The 16043-nt window shown below is 33.3% G+C and overlaps 2 protein-coding genes across 4 annotated transcripts; both read right to left on the minus strand.

The window, feature by feature from the left end:
* Window positions 1-3772: 3772 nt before the first annotated feature.
* Window positions 3773-8992, minus strand: LOC8287719 (translation initiation factor IF-2-like). Of its 3 annotated transcripts, XM_048373997.1 has the most exons (9): window positions 8832-8992; window positions 8547-8749; window positions 8342-8386; window positions 8041-8167; window positions 7807-7870; window positions 6753-7089; window positions 5324-6367; window positions 4787-4936; window positions 3773-4469 (listed from the first exon to the last, which is right to left on the minus strand). In XM_048373997.1, the coding sequence occupies exons 3-9, from the start codon at window positions 8366-8368 to the stop codon at window positions 4035-4037; spliced, it is 2184 nt and encodes a 727-aa protein (XP_048229954.1). In that variant the 5' UTR covers window positions 8369-8386; window positions 8547-8749; window positions 8832-8992; the 3' UTR covers window positions 3773-4034. The 3 variants fall into 3 exon arrangements, with proteins under 3 accessions (XP_048229954.1, XP_048229952.1, XP_048229953.1); XM_048373995.1 differs by lacking the exon at window positions 8547-8749 and having other exon boundaries at window positions 8832-8991; XM_048373996.1 differs by lacking the exon at window positions 8832-8992 and having other exon boundaries at window positions 8547-8823.
* A 2187-nt stretch (window positions 8993-11179) lies between these two features.
* On the minus strand, window positions 11180-13903 carry LOC8287721 (V-type proton ATPase subunit E). Its single transcript, XM_002509864.4, has 6 exons — window positions 13691-13903; window positions 13405-13505; window positions 12835-12991; window positions 12263-12459; window positions 11815-11914; window positions 11180-11457 (listed from the first exon to the last, which is right to left on the minus strand). The coding sequence occupies exons 1-6, from the start codon at window positions 13790-13792 to the stop codon at window positions 11422-11424; spliced, it is 693 nt and encodes a 230-aa protein (XP_002509910.1). The 5' UTR covers window positions 13793-13903; the 3' UTR covers window positions 11180-11421.
* Window positions 13904-16043: the final 2140 nt, after the last annotated feature.

Genomic DNA, 16043 nt, shown 5'->3' on the forward strand with positions numbered 1-16043 from the left:
TCGAACAATAATAAACAATGTTCCAAATAAAAGGAAAACATACGAATTCATATAGTGCCCAACAATCAAAAACTTTTTTTTGCTAATTTTCTTTCTTGTCTTCTGGGTGAAAACTGTCGTGTAGCAGGCTTTTAGAATGAGGGGAATGAAGATACTAATCCAGGCCAAATTCAAGAAACCAATCAGGTAATGATTGCCGGACAGAGTGTTAGTCGTGAAAAGTTTCAGCTCATATATCCCCTTCCTAATTTTCATGAAGAGTCTCCTATATATGCTTCAGCTACCAATGCACGTGGTTGTTATTTTAGTAATAGACAGTTGCAACTAACACAAAAAACTGTAATAACAAAATTTCATTACTTTCTTACATCATAAAACTGAGGACAACTATTTGCACAGCAACGGACATCATCACAAAGTGACTCTAACGATTGAACCTGATTCCTGACACTAGTTCGTTAGATACTAATAGATTGAAGAATCTAGAAATGCATCTTTGTACGAACCTATTCTTTTGTAATTAATGGGTATTTGATCCACGATACCTGAAATTCAGTTTCTCTCTATTTACCTTTTCCATTTATTTTCTTTCATTTTCACTCCCTTTCTCTCAGTTTCTCTGTTACCAAACACTCTTTTTCTTAATCTTCTCAAGTCAGGCGAAAAACAATAAAAAAATAAACATTGATGACAGAACAGAGCTCAGCTTCTCTTAAGTTTCAAGAAATCCTGAATCTCACTCTTACCTCAAGAAACCATTAGTCTTTGTGTTTCTTGCCCTTCAAAACATAATCTGTCGAACAGTACAATTCATGCTCTTCGTAAAATGCTGCATATGCGATTGCTTTTTTATGATGCACGAAAGAACAAACAAATAAATAAAAAATATGCATTTCTGATTTGTTATGGTCTATAAATTTTACGGGGATTGGTCCCTCCAGCAAATGTAATTATTGCAGACTGGTCTACTTGTATGAGACCAGCAGATTTAACATTTGTTATTGTCCCATGCGACAATCGTGCTTGTATTATGTTTTAACCTTTTTTTTCTAATTGAAAATCACTAAGAAGGCTCATCAAAGATTACATAAAGTCAACAAAGAGAGACAAAGAAGTAATGGCGAGCACTAGATATGTTAGGATCTAGATTGCACGGCGTTTTCGGGCTAAATATGTTTTGGGTATTAAAATCTTTCAGAAATTTTTATACAAGTTTTAAAAACTTTAAAATAATTACTTTTATTTATTTATTTTTTTTAAACCTTTAAAAATGACAAAATAAATCATTAAGAATACTGATCATAATTTTAAAAAATTTATATACTTAAAAGAATTAAATATACATGTAAAAATAAGTTTTTTTTTAATTTCATATTTGTTTTACTCTTTTTATGTAAATAAAAGTATATATTTTGATTTTGTACTTTATTTTACAATAAATGGCTTGTAATGGATGATAGATTGAGATGATTTTTTTATTTTAAAATTATTTATATTAATTATTAAAAAGGTATTATGTGGTTATACACCTTTTTTTGACTTAAGGGTATGGCGTTGCTTCTTTTTCGGTCAAATCTTAATTTCGTTTTTCTTCTCCCGGTCGTCGAGTCTGATTGACTCGACTCTTTTCTCTGTCCCTGGCCTTTCACTTTGTTTCGTTCTTTTTCTGTATTTTCGCTTGAATGAAAACACATGATCAGTCCGACTTTCCCGAATGTCTACCACCGGCCCTTCTTTTTTTTAGGTCTGACTTTTTTCTTGATATTCTTAAAATTTTCAATAAAAAATTATTTATTAAGAAATTTATCATACAACTAATTATAATAAATTCACAATTAATGTTATAAACATATAATTTCTAATTTTATAAGGACTAAATAAAATAATATTCAAAATAAATCAATAATATTATATAGTGTATTTTATTAGTCAGTTTCAAAATAAATTATTTTAAAAAATATATGTCATAATATAAAAAATATCGATATCAGTCGGGAGAGTAAAATGGAAAAGATATAAAATCATAAATTCTAAAATGATAAGAAAATAAACTACATATATAATATCTGTGGTTAAAGTAAAAATAAAAGTGTAATTACATAAATTTCTTTTTATAAATATTCTCCTAAATTTTATACTCAATCCGAATGGTAAGATTTTTAAAATTCATTCATTTCAGGATTAGTTTGTAAATTTTGAGATAAGTCATGAATTATAAAATTCAGTGATCCGATGGATATTGAAGATAGTTTATATTATGTTGTAGCTCGAGCAGTCAAAAGCAGGATATAGCTCAAGAAATGCAAGTTCACCTGTCAGAGATTTAAAGTTATAAAGCAGAACTAAATTCAGTAGTACCACTGTTCTTTTTCTGGAGACATCCTTGTCTGCAATATAGGACCATTCTTTCCTATGCAAGCTGTCAAAATAGTGAACGTTTATCCCTACAGTTTCATTGCTAAAATCATCATCCAAGACCTGATTCAAATCATCATAGGGTCTGCTTTTAGGAGTGAAGTTTCAACTTTAAATCTTTTTATATGTACTGTACGAGTTTTCATTTTTATAACGGATATAAAAAAATCTGAATAATTATCCGATGATCGGTGGAGTTCAACCTTCCATCAATGCATTATATTTAAAATTTTAAAAACAAAATAAGATAAAGAAAAAGTCTCATCAGTAGACTACAGCATCTCCAAATTAGTAATAGATTAGTACTACTCATGATAACAGCATTAGAATATAAAGTTCGGTGAGTATTTCTGCAATGGAGTTTGCTGGGTTAATAAGCGGATCTAACTTTCTGAAATAATACATATATTTACCTGACAAGGCAACAGTCTCTGTCATGTTAACTGCAATCCATATAAGTAATGGTCTAGTATTTCTTACCAAAAGTGTTCAGACCTTCTTTTTTCTGCCGACATTGACATTTTTCTTAAGACCTTTTGCACGTGGAGAAAATACCCAAGTGATCGTTACACATTAGAAAACGATATTTACATCCCATATTTCTCGAACAGGAATCTGACGAGCGGTCAGAATTGTACTTCACTGACTCGTGAAAAAAGGAGTTGGATCTGTAATGATCGCTTTCTCCGTTGGCTAGTGCGTGCTGGTTTTCCAACACTATTTATGTAAACAGTCCCAATTCCGTGCTTTCCTTCAGTTATGCATTGTCAATGGTGGAAATCGTGAAAGCACGAGCTGCTGCTACATTTTTCTGAAGTCACCAAGCTCAAACATCATCTTAAAAATGTTGTTGTAGGAGAGTTTAAATTATTTGAGCTATCGGAATCCATCGACAGACAACATCTTTTTATCTCAGACTTGTAGAACCGTATGATTAAAGCTAAGCGGACCATGCATAAAGCAAACAGTAGACATCGATGAGCGTAAAAAAATGCTCCACGGGAAAAAAGATAATGGTGTCAATGTTGCCTCTTTGTTAATTCAGTTATAGACTTGTAGATCACTGCTTGTCATAATTACATCTCTCACAGTTAAGTAGCATCCAAATAAGAATACAACTTTTCCTTAAACCTATAGCGCTGGTGCATTGCTGATACAACAGTTTTAGCAAACTTTTCTTCTAGTACTTTCCTTATCAAGCTTTATCAACCTCTTGCTTGATCACCCACTGTCAAATAGTCAAAAGTAACACCTTTGGGAGACGTACCTGATAAAGCAAAATGAAGGAAGAACTGAACAAGAAAGGAAATCCATGTGTTGAAAATTAAGCTATGTATTGCTGTTAGAAGAATCAAAGTAGCTAATGAATTTATGCCTTCTTTTCTCTGCTGATTTAATTTAGCTCAGTAATCAGTGAGTTGCCTCCAAGGCATAACAAAATTTATAATGAATTCCTAAATTGTCTCCCAGAAAACACTGTAGGGAGTATTAGTCTACTTGGAATTACAGATGCATGCGCCAAATGCAGAGTGTTCCAGCTTTTAATGCAAAACTTATTGCAGCATTATATGACTACAAGAATCAAAACTTTTTCTTTCCTATAGATTCTCTAAGAACATTCAGCACTCAATTCGAACAGCACCACTCTCCGATGAAATGAACTTGGGCTTTCTTACTACTTGCTCCAAGCACTGAATGATGTCTCCAACCCGGAAATCATCCCAATTACCAATGACAAGTCCACACTCATTTCCCTTCCCCACTCTCTCCACGTCCTGCTTCGCCCGCTTGAGTGACGTGCAAGCACCTTCAAACACAACTTCCCCACTCCTCAGAAGCCTAATGGTTGCTGATTTCACAACATGCCCATCTAAAACCCTGCAGCCGGCAATCTTGATATCACCTCCTATGGCCTTGCTCCTCCCTTTAAGCTCAAAGATATTGAGCACTTCAGCCTCGCCAGCTACCTGGGTCTCGGAAGTTCCAGGGGCCTTGTCAACTATTAAATTGCCAACTTCCTCCAAAAGGTGATAGATCACGCGGTGCTGCATTATCTATAGCCAACCAATAAAACATTATACATTAGTAGGTTTTCCTAGTTGTCTTGCATTCGCTACAATTTTTTCTTTTATTAATGCATAAGAATAACACACTGACTTTTTCATATATTTACATTCTTTCTTTTCTTTCTATAATGGAGATAGTCGCACGTAATGACAGATCACGGCCATATTATTTAAAGCTTGTGGTAAGAAGGGAAAATGGATCTTCTTTCTTTGCTTTGATTTTCAGCAAGCATTTTTGCCAAGCAATTAAGAACATGAACTAAACAGTTCCATAATTATTAAGGTTGACAATAGCAAGTCACTACCTTTATCCTGGCTTGAGTTGCAGCCAAATTGATAGCACTGGGCGGAGTCTTCACATTGAATCCAACTATGCATGCGCCACAGGCTTGTGCCAAGTCCACATCAGACTGAGAAATAGGCCCAACACCAACATGGACTACATTCACGAAAACCTGGCAGCACAGCACGTTTAAGAACATAGTATAGAACAGAATTGAAGAGCCTACATAATTGAAGAAATAGCAAACCACAAGAAGAATGGTATCTAAGGCAAAAGACAAAATAATACTTTCAAGAAGATAACTTTTCATGCATAATATCACTTTGAAAGCATACTCGGAGCATTCATGTCAACAGGCATTTTGTTATGCACGTCCACAAAAAAAAAAAAAAAGTTACAAGTAGTATTGGCTCACTTCCACATCTACCATTGCAACAACGATTACTAAGTCAAAGCAAAAAGCTCTTAATCAAAACGTTCAACTACTCGGCGCATGTGCACTTCCAACATAAGTGACACAGAGAGTGATGATAATGATAATAATTGTCATTTGATGTACCTGGGGACTGTTTAAAGTCTTTAATGCATCTGTGACAGCTTGAACAGTCCCCTGCACATCTGCCTTCACAATAAATGCCATTTCAGCCCTCTCAGGTACAGGCGTGTCATTTGATGGCTCCATGGTCTCTGCCCTTTCATCAATCATCTGCCTAAGCCTATCTTTCTCAAATTTCCTTTTCCTTCCTGCACTAAGCATCCGAGCTCGCTCCTCAGATTCCACAACAACAATATTATCACCAGCCATAGGAAGCCCCTTAAGCCCTTCAATCTCAACAGGCATTGCAGGTGTTGCCTGATCAGTCAACTTCCCTACCATGTCCCTTATAGCCCTTATTCTCCCCCACTCTGAACCCACAACAACATGCTGCCCACAAACCAAAGTCCCTGCCTTCACAATTGCAGTAGCTAATGGACCGCGACCTTTATCAAGTCTTGCCTCTACTACATAAGCTTGAGCAGGGCCACTAACACGTGCTTTCAGGTCCATAATCTCTGCCTGAAGAAGTAAAGCCTCCTCCAAATTGTCCAATCCAGTCTTCTTAACAGCTGAAACTTCAACCACCTGAACATCACCACCCATCTCTTCCAGCTGCAAGCCCTCTGATGCAAGCTGGATTTTAACTCTCTCTGGATTGGCTGCTGGCTTGTCACATTTATTAACTGCAACTACAATTGGTACATTAGCTGCTTTTGCATGAGACATTGCTTCAAGTGTTTGAGGCATCACTCCATCATCAGCAGCCACAACAAGCACAACTAAATCTGTCACTGCTGCACCTCTTGCTCGCATTGCACTAAATGCAGCATGACCAGGAGTGTCGAGGAATGTGATTGATGCCCCTGAGGGCATGCCCACAACAAAAGCACCCACATGCTGAGTTATGCCCCCAGCTTCCTTAGCTGCCACTGATGTTTGACGCAAAGCATCTAAAAGAGAAGTTTTACCGTGGTCAACATGACCCATGACTGTCACAACAGGAGGCCGTGGTACAATTTCTGCACCTTCATTGGAGTGTTGCCTCCTAACATTAACCCCAAGTTCCTGCATAAATAAAAGAAAGGAAATCCCCGTTAAGTACTCAAAGCAGCCAAACAGAGGTCAACTGTACTTGGCGATCTAAAGGAGAAAATGATAAAGAAACAGCAGCTAACACATATGGTTTGTATCAGAAATCCAAGAAAAGTTTTATTATCTATGTCAGTCACAGCTTTTCCAACATACAGTGTAAAGCTGCCTGCCAGTATTCGTCAAACAATATCACACACAATAAGAATTCTTCATTTGGCAGCATATAATGACAGATAAAAGTTTTACTGTTAAAGAATTTAGAACCACATGGATTGAGATTTCCAATTTTTTTTATGACCTTTATGATTGTGCAACATGAAAAGGCAGTGTAATTCTTTCGACTAAGAAAGGGAAATACCATTGCAACCAGCTCCGCAACATCAAGGCTGAGGGCATCAAATTCTGAGCCAACTTTTTCCCCAACATTAACAAGAATATTCTGCAGAGTGGCAATGGACTCACCAGTACACTTTGCAAGCTCAACAACAGTCATGCCTTCAAAAATGTCAACTGTTTTATCTTGTGAAGACTTGGTATTCCTTTTCAGTTTAGGAGCCACATATGGAGCTTCAACAGGTGGCTGGTTCTTGCTGCTGTCCTTCTTCTTAAACTTCTCTTTAGTTTGGACCTTCAGACCCACTGCCTCATTATTATTTCTTCTTCTAAACAGCAGTTCTGGAGTGCCATGAAAACACCTATACATGACAAAGAAAAACATTATTTAATCACTATATTCCTTCAAATAAAAGAATAATCATCAAAATAGTCATGGTTGCCATTTTACTACGTCAAGTTAATTTCCCCAGTATATTACACTTCAATGAATACTGTAATGCTGAAAAGCAGCCTAATGTTTTACAACACCAACTAACAGCTAAGTGCACTGGCATTTGACATGCATGTATGTATGCACAAGAATAAAAACTTTATTTCAAAATTTAGAAAAGAAAAAGACTCGAAGTTTATTATATACCTGGTTCATTTGACTGTAATTTATTTTTATCATGATGAATTTCATGTCCGAATAAAGCAAGGGCATTTCCAGGCATACCACCACCCTGTTTTCTCACTTAGGCTAGCAGGTTTATTCTTAAACCATCATACTAATGACAGGAAACTACCATGTAAACAGAATCACATCAACTAACTATAACATCAAAATTCTTTTCCCCAAAACAGGATGGGATCCGCCCAAGAAAGGCAAACTGAAAAAAAAAAAAAAAAGATACAAAAGAAATACTAGTAGGCTTGTAGCAACCGACTTAATTTTTACCTGCAAAACACATCCTATTGCCAAGTGTAATTTTCTAAAGACGGTGATGTAAAGTGACTGGTCTAAGAGAGTAATTGCACTTTCAATTTTTGAACTGGATGAAAATAAATTATTGCTGGATAGAATGATATAAATTTACCGTGCTAAGGATTCTTTAGTAGAAAAAATGTGATGGCCCTGTACAAATGAGCTGCAAGAGATCTCTGCAACAAAAATTTTGAGAAGTGGACATATTCAGTACTATGCCAAGATATTCAACAGAAGATAAATTTTAGACTAAACCACAAAAAGTGTGCCACATTTTTGGGATGAGTTGTTATAAAACAAGGATGTCAAATAAAAGCATGAAAACATCTTTCATTTTCAATTTTACCAGGTATCCGACTGAAAGAAGCAGAAACTGATTTTACTGCATGCTCAAGATTATTTTTGGAGGTTAATCCCACTGCGTGTCCTAGTGATGGTGAAATCAGAGCTCTAAAGAGACCAACACGAACACCCTGCAAAAATAGTAAGTGGAACGACCTTCACACATGCAACAATGGGCCAACTGTTTTATTCCAAATATTATTTACAGTGTAAAAATACTCAAGTAAACATCCAAATTCCGGTCAGTGGAAATTCTGAAAACAGACATAAAAACACAAAAAAATAAAAAAAAATAAAAGGATTACCCTTTTCCGAGTTGCTGTCCAAGCCATTCGTTTATCTGTCAAACTCTACAAAACCCAATCAACGAAGAAAATTAAAAAAAAAATTCTAAAAAATAGAATAGCAAATGGCCGTAGCAAAGGAAAGATTAAGAACTGAAACTGAAAGGAAAAACACTCAAATCTTCTGACAGGTTATCATAACGAATTATCAAAATTACAGTCTTACGGTGTCTATCTATATAACTACAATTCATCTTTCGAAATAGAAATTGAAGCTTTTTCTTTAAACCCCCACTTCCTCACCAACCACCCATCTTCGCCTTTTGCAAAACCTCGAATCAAAATTGAAACTTTTATAAGAAAAGGTAAACAATTGGCAGAAATTTCCAAACTTCTCCTCCGAATGCGTGTATATGCATGTCTGTGTGACTAAACAAAGAAGCAAACCACGACTTATTCAAAAACCAGATTCAAAAGCCAGAAAAATAATGAAGGTAGATTAAACTCTTACCAATCAGAATAGACCCATAAAGTTAATTTGCATTTATAGAATTTTACAGAGGCAAAGAGGTTTCGTATTCGCTTTTCTTTTTCCCGAAAACCTTTTTTTTTTTTTTTTACCGTCGGGGTTTCTAAGGCTGATGAGACCCAAGTGCTAGGGGTTTTAGAATACTTTGTGGTATTTACGTTTCCACCCCTATATTACGCCCTGTTTTTAGAATTTGATCTATATTTTTTGTTGAAATCGGTAATACATCCCAGTGAATATTTCTCTATTCTCATACGTAATTTACTATATTTTGTCAAAATTTGTAAGAATTATCATTGTATATGTCACCATAATTTACCATCTAATTTTTGTTTTCAATTATTCTCATTTTTTTTAAGAAATGGTTAGCTTGGAATTGTATGGTCAATACTAATATGCAGTATATAATATCCGTATAAATTATATAATTCAGATAATTTTTTAAAAATATTTACATGTTATTCGATTAAAATTTATAAAATTTATTTAAATGTTTAAAGGTTAGATATTTTAAAAAGATAAAAAAATAATTTTAAATTTTAAATTTATATATAATTAGTTATAGCTAAATTAAATTGTAACAAAATAAGTAAAACTTTTAAATAAGTTTTATATTAGTTTATTAATGTATTTTACAATATTTTTCAAACTTTATTGTTTATATTTTACTTTCTCTCTTATATATTCTTTTAAATAAAATTAATTTCTTAATGAATTGTTTTAACCTTCCATACTTTTTTTATTGGAGTTCTTGTTTATTTTTTAACAATAGTTTGATCCATTAAAAGGTTTATCACACCGAACACCCAAAAACTTTATTTTCCTTTCTTCTTTGAATAGTTCTTTAATCCTTTAAAAGGCTGGTCGTAAGATATTCACCGGCTCATATACCAAAATGACAAAACCAAGTTCATGGGAGGAATGGGGTCCAGGGAATTGGAGGTGTTCAATGTAGCAATATTGAGTGAGCAGGTAGGGAGGCAAATCAATAGAGCCATCGATGGGCTTATCTCCTTAAATGCCTCTATTTTCCAAGTTGCAATTTCTGGATGGCTAGACAGGGTACCTGCCTCTCATGGATTTGGTGTAGTTTATTGAAAGCTAGCTAGAGATACTAATTCAAAGGTGGACTAAGATGGAATGTTGGTAACGAACAGAGAATTCTCATATGGGATGATGCATGGGTGCTCAAGTTATCTGGTCCCAAGGTCTCTAAAGCCTGGCCAATTAGCTGTGCATTTCTTGAAGTCTCTAATTTAATTAGTTCATAATTCCAATAGAAATTGGAACAAATAGAAAAACCTCAACTATTTGCAACATCCCCATTGGCCCAGAATTCAAAGAAGACAGAATAAATTGGCACTTTGATGATAAGGGAAGATTCTCAGCCAGATCCTGCAACTACTACCTTATTAAAGTTCAATTGAAAGCCTCTCAAGACTCGGGTATGCCGTCCTTTCAAAGCGGCTTTTCTAATTCCAAAAATTGGTTAGAAGTTGATCAACCAAGGCAGCCCCTGAAGGCCAAGATTATTTACGGAGGGCAGCCACTAATGCCCCATCTATGGCTCCAAAATTGTTTAGAACTCATTGCGAGTCCCCATTATGCTCGATCTGCTCCAACAATAAACAGGCAGTAGCTACTGCCCTTGGGGATCATCGGGAGTAGTTGCAATGGAAAAGCGAAATAGGAAAGTACTTTGCAACCCTATTGACTTAGCCACTCTGGAAAGCTTTACTCATGTTATTTTTGAAGTTGATTCTGCCATCATCCGGGAAATGGTTAATCAAGCCACGAATATTATCATTGCTACTACTCGGGAAGAATTAATTAACATCTTTTGTCCAGTTAGAGTAGATTTAGTTAGTAAGAAAACCAATATGACTGTGGATCTAAAACGTTAGCTCTTGCAAAATGCCTTTAAAAAAAAATAAACACTTCAATGCTTGCCACGTTCTGGCAATCGCTAACACATTTTTATGGCCAACATCAACATGTGGTTTGGGGCTGATGTACGACCCATTCCTCATGAGCATCTCGGAGAGTATTTTCTTCTTAATTTTCTGTCCTGGTGTAATTAGAATTGGATAGGAATTATATACAAAAGAAGAGGAAAGTTCCCATAAAGAAACAAAACTCACATTATTGACCGTGAAGATACAAATAGTCCAGCTATCTGAAGTTTCTCAAAAGTAGCATAAGTGTTGATATGGACCCTTTTATTTTACAATCTCGAGAAGCCATGTGCTATCACAAACAGGCATCCACTTAAGATTGCCAATAAATAAAGCAGCTGGAACTATGCCCAGAAGCTGAAACAAAGACACAACTCAAGCAAAACACTAGGATGTTCTGTTTATTATTAAATACGAGTGCATTGCTATGCCCCCAGATGGTAGCAGATTAAAGCAATAAATACATCCGCTTCCTTAAATTCAGACATGAAAAAAGTATTAAACCGACAAGAAAATAAAAGAATAATTATACAACCAAGCAATTGATAATAGATTCTAAATCTTCAAATATTGGAAATAAATTATCACGGGTAAAACAACAAGATAAGCCAAACCCATCATGCAGCTACCTGACTGAAGAGTTTCTTGCGGATCTGTAAAGAAAAACAAACATGATTTTAGCAATTGCCAAACCAGCAAATTGAGGATTTCATGTGGGATTAGGAAAGTGATATACAAATTTAGGTTTGTGCAAGTTGCTAACTCAGTAACCAAACACTCAAGAGCTATTAAAGATGCAAATGGTATGATTTAGGTCAACTGACAGCAATTCCAAAAGTAACTAAAACTTTCAGCAAAGGGAAGAGTTATTCTATTCAGATCAGCATTCACATATGAGTACTAGGGCCTTAGTAAAGTTCCAGACTTAACAAAGGTACCAAATTAAAGGACAAAGACAAAGAAGTGAAACATTTTGAAACAATGGAACAATCGGATGACAAAAGGCACACCTCAGGAAGCTTTTTACGGAACACAACATCCAACCGTGCATCAAGGGTATTCTCACACACAATTTTTCCATCTCGAGAAGCCAGCACCACACCTCCAGAGCTGGAGAACAAAAAAATTGCAGTCAACATCTTAATTCTTCACCAGTATTTCGCATAAGAAAGGGGGCTGTTTGAGACAAATGAAATATAACCTATTATCAAATATCATCCCTAGTGGCTAGCTATTCTCCAATTAGCTATATGAAACATGATAGTAGAAGACTACAAAATCCTATAACCGTAGTTTTACCATGTTGGCCACCGGAAAAAAAAAAAAAAAAAAAAAAAAAAAAAAAACTTAGCCCAAAGAATAGTTACTTTCCACGAATCCCATTCTAACAGCGTCTAGCCTATGAACAAGTAGGCACTCTGCAGTGTTTAGGGCTTGAGAATCAAACTGTGAGATTACCAATAAGGACCGTGGACATTATGATGGCTAGGAGCAGGCGGAAGAAAAACATGATTGTCAACTATGATCTCTGGTGCATGAACATTTACTTTCTCTGCATATTCTTCTTTCGCTGAATCCAGGACAGACTCCAGCAAATGCAGGTCATCTTTCCGGCAACGCAGCAAGACAGCAGGCTCTTTTAGTCTGAGCAAGCTCTGTTATTGAGCAAGAAAGAAAAAGAAATAAAATAAAATAAAAAATGAAGAAAGAAGGCCCAGATTGTTTCTTATAAAACTTGCTCATAAGAAGAGTAGCATCCCTATTAACATATCCTATTCTGACAATCGCAGCATTTCATCAAACTTAAAAGTAACGTGCATCTTCAAGAATATACAGTCACAAACTAAAACCATTCACCACATAATGACATCCAGATCAGATTATCATGATGGTGCTAAATTGCTATTGATGTATAAGAATTCACTTCATTTTCTATACAAACAAAAAAATTTCAGTTTAAAATAATTAGGTAGGAATATATCCAACTTGCCGAGATGAGGACATAAAAATCAGCTCAATTACTCACTGACCTGAACAATCAGATCTTTCAGAAGCTTTCTATAAACATGATGATCACGGCTGACATTGAGAAGATCCTTTGTTGCAGCCTCTTTCATGGCATTAACCACATCGTCTTGGGCTTGAAGAACCTTGATCCGAGAAGCATTAAGCTGCATGGAGTACTCACTGCCAAAAGCCAACATAGTAATAGAAATTTTATCGATATGTATTGTTGTAAGAGAAACACTTAGCCTCATAATCTTTCATCAAACAAAATTAACAGCTGAAGCTAGCTCTCATTGAACATTTATAGTTTATTTGGAAAATATTACACTCGATAAAGCGAATCATATTTTCATCAAGTTCACAAGAGTTTATACTTAAGTTCCTAATCTATAAACCTTGTTTCAATATTCTATTGCCTGATCTCAAGAGTTTTTTAGGTAGAAAACTTACTTTATTTCAAATTCAACAATAAAAGGCACAATTAACCTAATTGAACAGAAAAGTTAGCCAAATTTAACTATAAGAACACCAAGTAAACTCATTATTAAAACTCGATAACAAAGAAAAGCAAAGCAAAGCAAAGGCAAAATTACATCTTCTTGCGAACTTCGACTTGCTTCTCTTTACGCTCATACTCTTGCCTGACCTTCTTTTTTTCTGCTTCTACAAGCTGCAGTTTCTCAATATTGAATTCCTACAAGCAAACGAACAAAAAGATCAATCATTAAATTAAACTAATTAATTAGATCAGCTAAATCGAAAGAAAAAAAAAAACTCAATTATACAGAAATTGAATAATCGAAACACAATAAGAACACGAAATCAAATGTCGTTTAAAAGCAACTGACAAATGGTTAGGTTAGATTAGGGTTAACTTACTTCTTCAGCAGAAACGGAGATCTCATTGGCCTTCTCTTCGGCTTCTTGCCGGATAAATCTGACCATCTGTTGGATCTGCTTGGAAACATCTGCATCGTTCATTTTCTTGATGATTGATCAGATTTGATAATAAAGATCGGAGAGTTAGCAGAGAATATGTTTTTGGAGCCTTTCGCGATGGTGAATGGTGAGAGACTGTGAATGTGATGATAGCAGTTTTTATACGTGTGATACAATCATTTTTTTATTTTTTTAAATAAGGTAGCAACTATCGTGTCTGTTAAATGGTAGAAGCAAAAAAAGTTTTCTTCTTTTCTAGAAAAATAAGAAAAAAAAAAAAGAGAAAAACAAAAAATTCTTTTAAGAATCCTACTATATATAGTAAAACACATACTCTAATAGCAATAGCTGCAACAAATAACAATTTATAATTATAAGATATTATAACTTAATCTATGTTTGAGTATTAAAATATTTTTAATTTAATATTTTTATATTAAATAATTAAAAATATATTAATATCTTATTATATTATATAAATAAAATTAATAAAACATAATAAAATAATAAAATAAATTAATATAATATTTTTTTAAATATATATAATAAATATTATCTATTTTCTTAAAATAAAATTAAAAAATATATAATTTATTACAATATAAAACTTATTTTTATTTATAACTGATTTTTAGAATGATTTTTATAATTATATAGAAATTATTCTTATATAAAATTATTTATATCCATATACTATATTAATATAATCTAATAATTTTGACACATAAATATATATATATATATATATATATATATATATATATATAATGGAATATTAATTAATAAATAAATTTTGTACTTAGACAATAATTACAATCCTAAAAACAAGGATATCAGTGCTAAGACAGTGAAAACTGTCAAAAACTATAAGTTTACTTCTCCATTTTTATTCTTTAATTAAGAAAATATTTATAATAAATTTAGAAAAAAAAAAAAAAAAAGGAGAATGCGTGAGTAGAGTTAACATAACTTCTACACATAATTTTACTGAAAGCATAGTTTAATTCAAAAGTGTAAGTTTACTTTGAGAAAATATTTATAATAAATTAAAAAAAAAAAAAAAGAATATTTATACAATGTGCGAGTAGAGTTAACATAATTTCTACACACAATTTTACTAAAAGTATAATTTAATTTTTTATTCTTTAATTTATTGAATCTCAATAGATCACGCATTGTGTAATAAAAAGTAAATATCTTTTATTTTTTACCATATAAATAATTTATTTACATGAATGTTTATAAATAGTAAAAAAAACTTAAACTCTAAATATTTCAATTCTCAAAAGAGAAGTATAGTCTTTAAAATTTTTAATTAAAATTTAAAGAGCTCGCAAAATGAGATTTCCTATTAAAGATAATATATTTATATTTTCATAAATCATGTAATGAACTATATGATAGAATTTATTGTTACACGCCCCTTCATTAGTCATCACAGTTTACGTATGACTACTGTATGAGGCAATTAAATTCTTGTTTTCTCATTTTAAAAAGAGTAAGGAGTAAAAGGTAAATTAAGATAAATTCAAAGAGTTAACCTATTAATTTGGTATGGTTTTTTAGGTAAGAGAAAAGATACATAAGGGTTGTGTAGTAATGGAAAACTGAAGATATTTCCCCAAAAATTCTTCTCAGAAAGTAGAAAAACAAATTTCATATTTAATCAATATAACTTTTTAAAATTGAAAAATAAAAAATTGTCTTTCACATTTTCATATTTATACATGAGTATAGAAAACATTATTTTAATGTTTCTTTGTTTAGAAAACATGGAGCTATATAAACGTGGTCTCCACCATTACTTTTTATTACGTATATTCATATTAACACATATCTCTTTCTTTCTTTTTTTAAGTGGCTCCAGTTTTAATTGTTGATTACTTCTATTTTTCAAATGAAAAATTAGGAAAACTTGAAAATGAAAAAGAAAACTAAAAATTGAAAATGAGAAAAAAAGAAAAACTCTTACCACTAAATAACCTCATTCATTGGACTCCTAACAGCTATCCTATGAGATATGAATAGTCTGTGAGCCCAATGGCAACTCCAACCCGAAGTTGATTAGATTGGATTTGCATATTCATCACTAGAGATAATTTGCAGAAAAGAATTGTTTTTTTAACAGGAGATAATTTGCTGAAAAGAATAAGTAAAAGCATTGGATACTTCGACAATAATCTGTTACTTAACTAAGCTACAAATATTATTTGACCCTTTCCTTTTAATCTGTAGCTCTCCTACCATGGCATTAGATTTGCCCATATCAAAAGGAAATCATTAGTTCCAGCAA

The sequence above is a fragment of the Ricinus communis genome, chromosome 5 (genome assembly GCF_019578655.1).
Source record: "Ricinus communis isolate WT05 ecotype wild-type chromosome 5, ASM1957865v1, whole genome shotgun sequence".
In the NCBI taxonomy this organism is placed as follows: domain Eukaryota; kingdom Viridiplantae; phylum Streptophyta; class Magnoliopsida; order Malpighiales; family Euphorbiaceae; genus Ricinus; species Ricinus communis.